The 2,754-nt window shown below is 49.8% G+C and overlaps 1 protein-coding gene across 2 annotated transcripts in view; it reads right to left on the reverse strand.

Annotated features, from left to right (window-relative positions):
- The window catches only part of cables1 (Cdk5 and Abl enzyme substrate 1), a 40,314-nt gene extending 37,780 nt beyond the window's left edge, over positions 1-2,534 (reverse strand). For both annotated transcript variants that reach the window (XM_058418168.1, XM_058418167.1), the window contains exon 1: positions 1,776-2,534. In XM_058418168.1, coding sequence (XP_058274151.1) covers positions 1,776-2,284 — 509 coding nt within the window. In that variant the 5' untranslated portion in view covers positions 2,285-2,534. The remainder of the gene's footprint in view (positions 1-1,775) is intronic.
- Positions 2,535-2,754: the final 220 nt, after the last annotated feature.

A 2,754-nucleotide genomic window follows, 5' to 3' on the forward strand; every position in this document is an offset into this window, starting at 1 on the left:
AAACATACTAACCACGTCGGAGCGGAAAAGTGTGACACAATATGATATTACTTTATGTTGATAACACGTGAAAACGTTCATAAGCGTCAGATTTCACTCAGCGTCCAGTTCTCATCAAATGTTTCAGATATCTCCACAAGGCTGCGGGACGAAGCCGAGCTGTCCTGTCAGGACGTCTGGAGTCTCGCGTTACAGTAAGTCTATATCCTCTGACTGTAAAATACGTCAAGAGACACCGAGGTGAGCTTGAGCTAGGATTTTTTTTTTTTCTTGCTAGTGCTGTTTTCTAAGAGGTTAGCGTTGAGGCTAACAAAGGTGCTCGCGCTAATAGCAGGAACAAGACAATCAAGAGGGAGGATCGTTGTTAGCGCTTTAGCATATGCTAAATGATAAACAGCTGCTTTGGGATTTGTTTATTTCCTCATCTCGTGACAACTGGAGATGAGCAGAATAACGGAAAATCTCCGGAAGGAATCTTTCTATAGTTTCTGAGATGTTTTAAAAAAGAAAGAATCGTATGTCATATTAAAGATCGTAAGAGTTTGTTTACAAATTTAACACGGAATTCCGACTTTAACTCTGAGAAACTAGCGGATTATGTTTCAGTGGAAAATTGCGTCCATTTGTTGTTGTTGTTGTTTTTCCTTTGAGCAAGTCCCGAAGCTCTCAGAACTGCCGCATGATTAAATCCTGTAGCTTTATGAAGTCGTTACGAAGCGTGAGCCTGCGCGTGATCACCCGCTTCCCCTCACCACCCCCCGGCCCTTAAATCCCATAAATCTTAATGTTCTCATGTCAAACATGGCCTGCTTGTACACAGTGTCCCACCTGGGGACTGAGAGATAAGCTCCAGCTCCCCTGACTTCCTTACACTCACTCCATCACACACACACCATAGAGCTCTGAAGAACTGCTGATTTAGCAAAAAACGCACTCTAATGTAAAACAGCAAGAATGAATGAATGAGTTCATTGTCGTCCCAGAATGCAATGCAGCTACAGGATGCAAGGTGATGCGTGTGTTAGCGCTGACAGTGGTGTTAGCATGAAAGCTGGATCAGAGTGAAGATGTGAGGAGATGAGAGAGCTGGACAGACTGAAGGACTAAAGCGCCGCTGCATCACACACTCTGTGTAGAGATGATGCAGGGGTTAAATCCCACTGCAACACACCCACCATGACCAGGGAGCCGATTTGAGGGCTTGTGGGTAATCCATCCATCCATCGATCCATCCACACACACATCAGGCGGAGGAGGTAATCAAACCCCCAACTGTGCTAACTGCTCAGCCACAATGTCCGCATTAAGGGTCATGCAAAGTGTTGACCAACGTGAAAATATACCAAGGTGGACAAAAATACGCGTTTCTGTTATTTATAAAGGTTAGCACGTGGATCAGGGTGGAGTTCTGCGAGAACAGGAGAACTGCAGAAGCCAATGAGAGCACAAGATGATTACATACAGGGGGCGGAGCTACAGGCAGCGTAATAACGCTGCTGTTTTTAGAATAAACGTATTGCATAATTTTAATGGAAATAGACACAGAATGAAGCAGAAAGGTATAAACACACACCCACGTGACCGTGTAATCCAGGCTGGAATGAGCTCGAGCTCAGTTTGCACGCTGCGCGCGGTTTAGGATGCGGTCGAGCACGCGCTCCAATCCCATTCAACGAATCTGATTTTTAACACGTCATAAAATCTGTCTGTGTTATAGAGAGAGAGAGAGAGAGAGAGAGAGAGAAGAAGAAGAAGTGTAACGTGCACTGTGGTACCTGGACTTGTGCAGCTCGAAAGCGGAGGTGCTGATGTGTCCTCCTCCTCCTCCTCCTCCTCCCTCCGGGCAGCACGAGCTCTGCTGCCTGCAGCACGCGGCGGGCGGAAGTCCCTGAGTGAACGTGTGCAGGCGGCCGCGCGCTGCAGCGAACGGCGAGCCGAAGACCTGCGCGTGGTAGAGCTGCGCGTCCGCGGGAGGGCTCGCGCCGATGGCGAAGCTCGCGCGCCTGCTCGGAACCTGGGCCTCGTCATCCTCCTCGCCTTCCTCGTCCTCTTCCTCCTCCTCCTCCTCTTCTTCTTCTTCCTCGGCAGCCGTGACCGTGCTGCGTGTCGTCCTCGCCTCTAGGGAGCCGTCCTCCTCCCCGGGAGCGTCCGCGTCGCCGCGCACGGGCCGCCCATCCAGAGAAATGTTGCTGAGGAACGAAAGCGCCGCCTGCCTCCTGCGGGGGTCCGCGCGCCTCCGTGCGTGTTCCGTCCCCGAGCGCTTCGTCAGCGGCGCGGCCGCCATGGCGCAACGAGCCTCCGGTGCGACCGCAGCCTCGGTGTACAGGGACCGGAGGGGAGAGAGACGCGCTATAACGCCTCGGTTTCAACACAACCGCGTCATTGCATGCGCGAAGGAAGAAAACGCCACCTCGGTGTTATTGTTGTGTGTTTTTTAAACCACTAGAGCGACACCGTGAGTGTGTGTGTGTGTGTGTGTACAGAGGGTGGAATAAGTGAGGTCACGTGCGCGCAACAGGAAAACCAAGCTGACCAATCAGATTGGAGGAAATCGTATTTCTTTTCTTTTTCTCCCCCGCCCTCTATCTTTTGGCTCCTCCCCCTCTGAGCTTCAAAGTTCAGTCCGCTTTTTTAAATGATTCTTTTTTTACTCATTATTTATTATCTCAAAGTGACGTGATAAATCAGACTTGGATTACACATGGATACATATGTTGTTTGTTGTTGTTGTTGTTTATTTTGTTCCTGTTTTTT

The sequence above is a fragment of the Hemibagrus wyckioides genome, linkage group LG20 (genome assembly GCF_019097595.1).
Source record: "Hemibagrus wyckioides isolate EC202008001 linkage group LG20, SWU_Hwy_1.0, whole genome shotgun sequence".
Classification (NCBI taxonomy): domain Eukaryota; kingdom Metazoa; phylum Chordata; class Actinopteri; order Siluriformes; family Bagridae; genus Hemibagrus; species Hemibagrus wyckioides.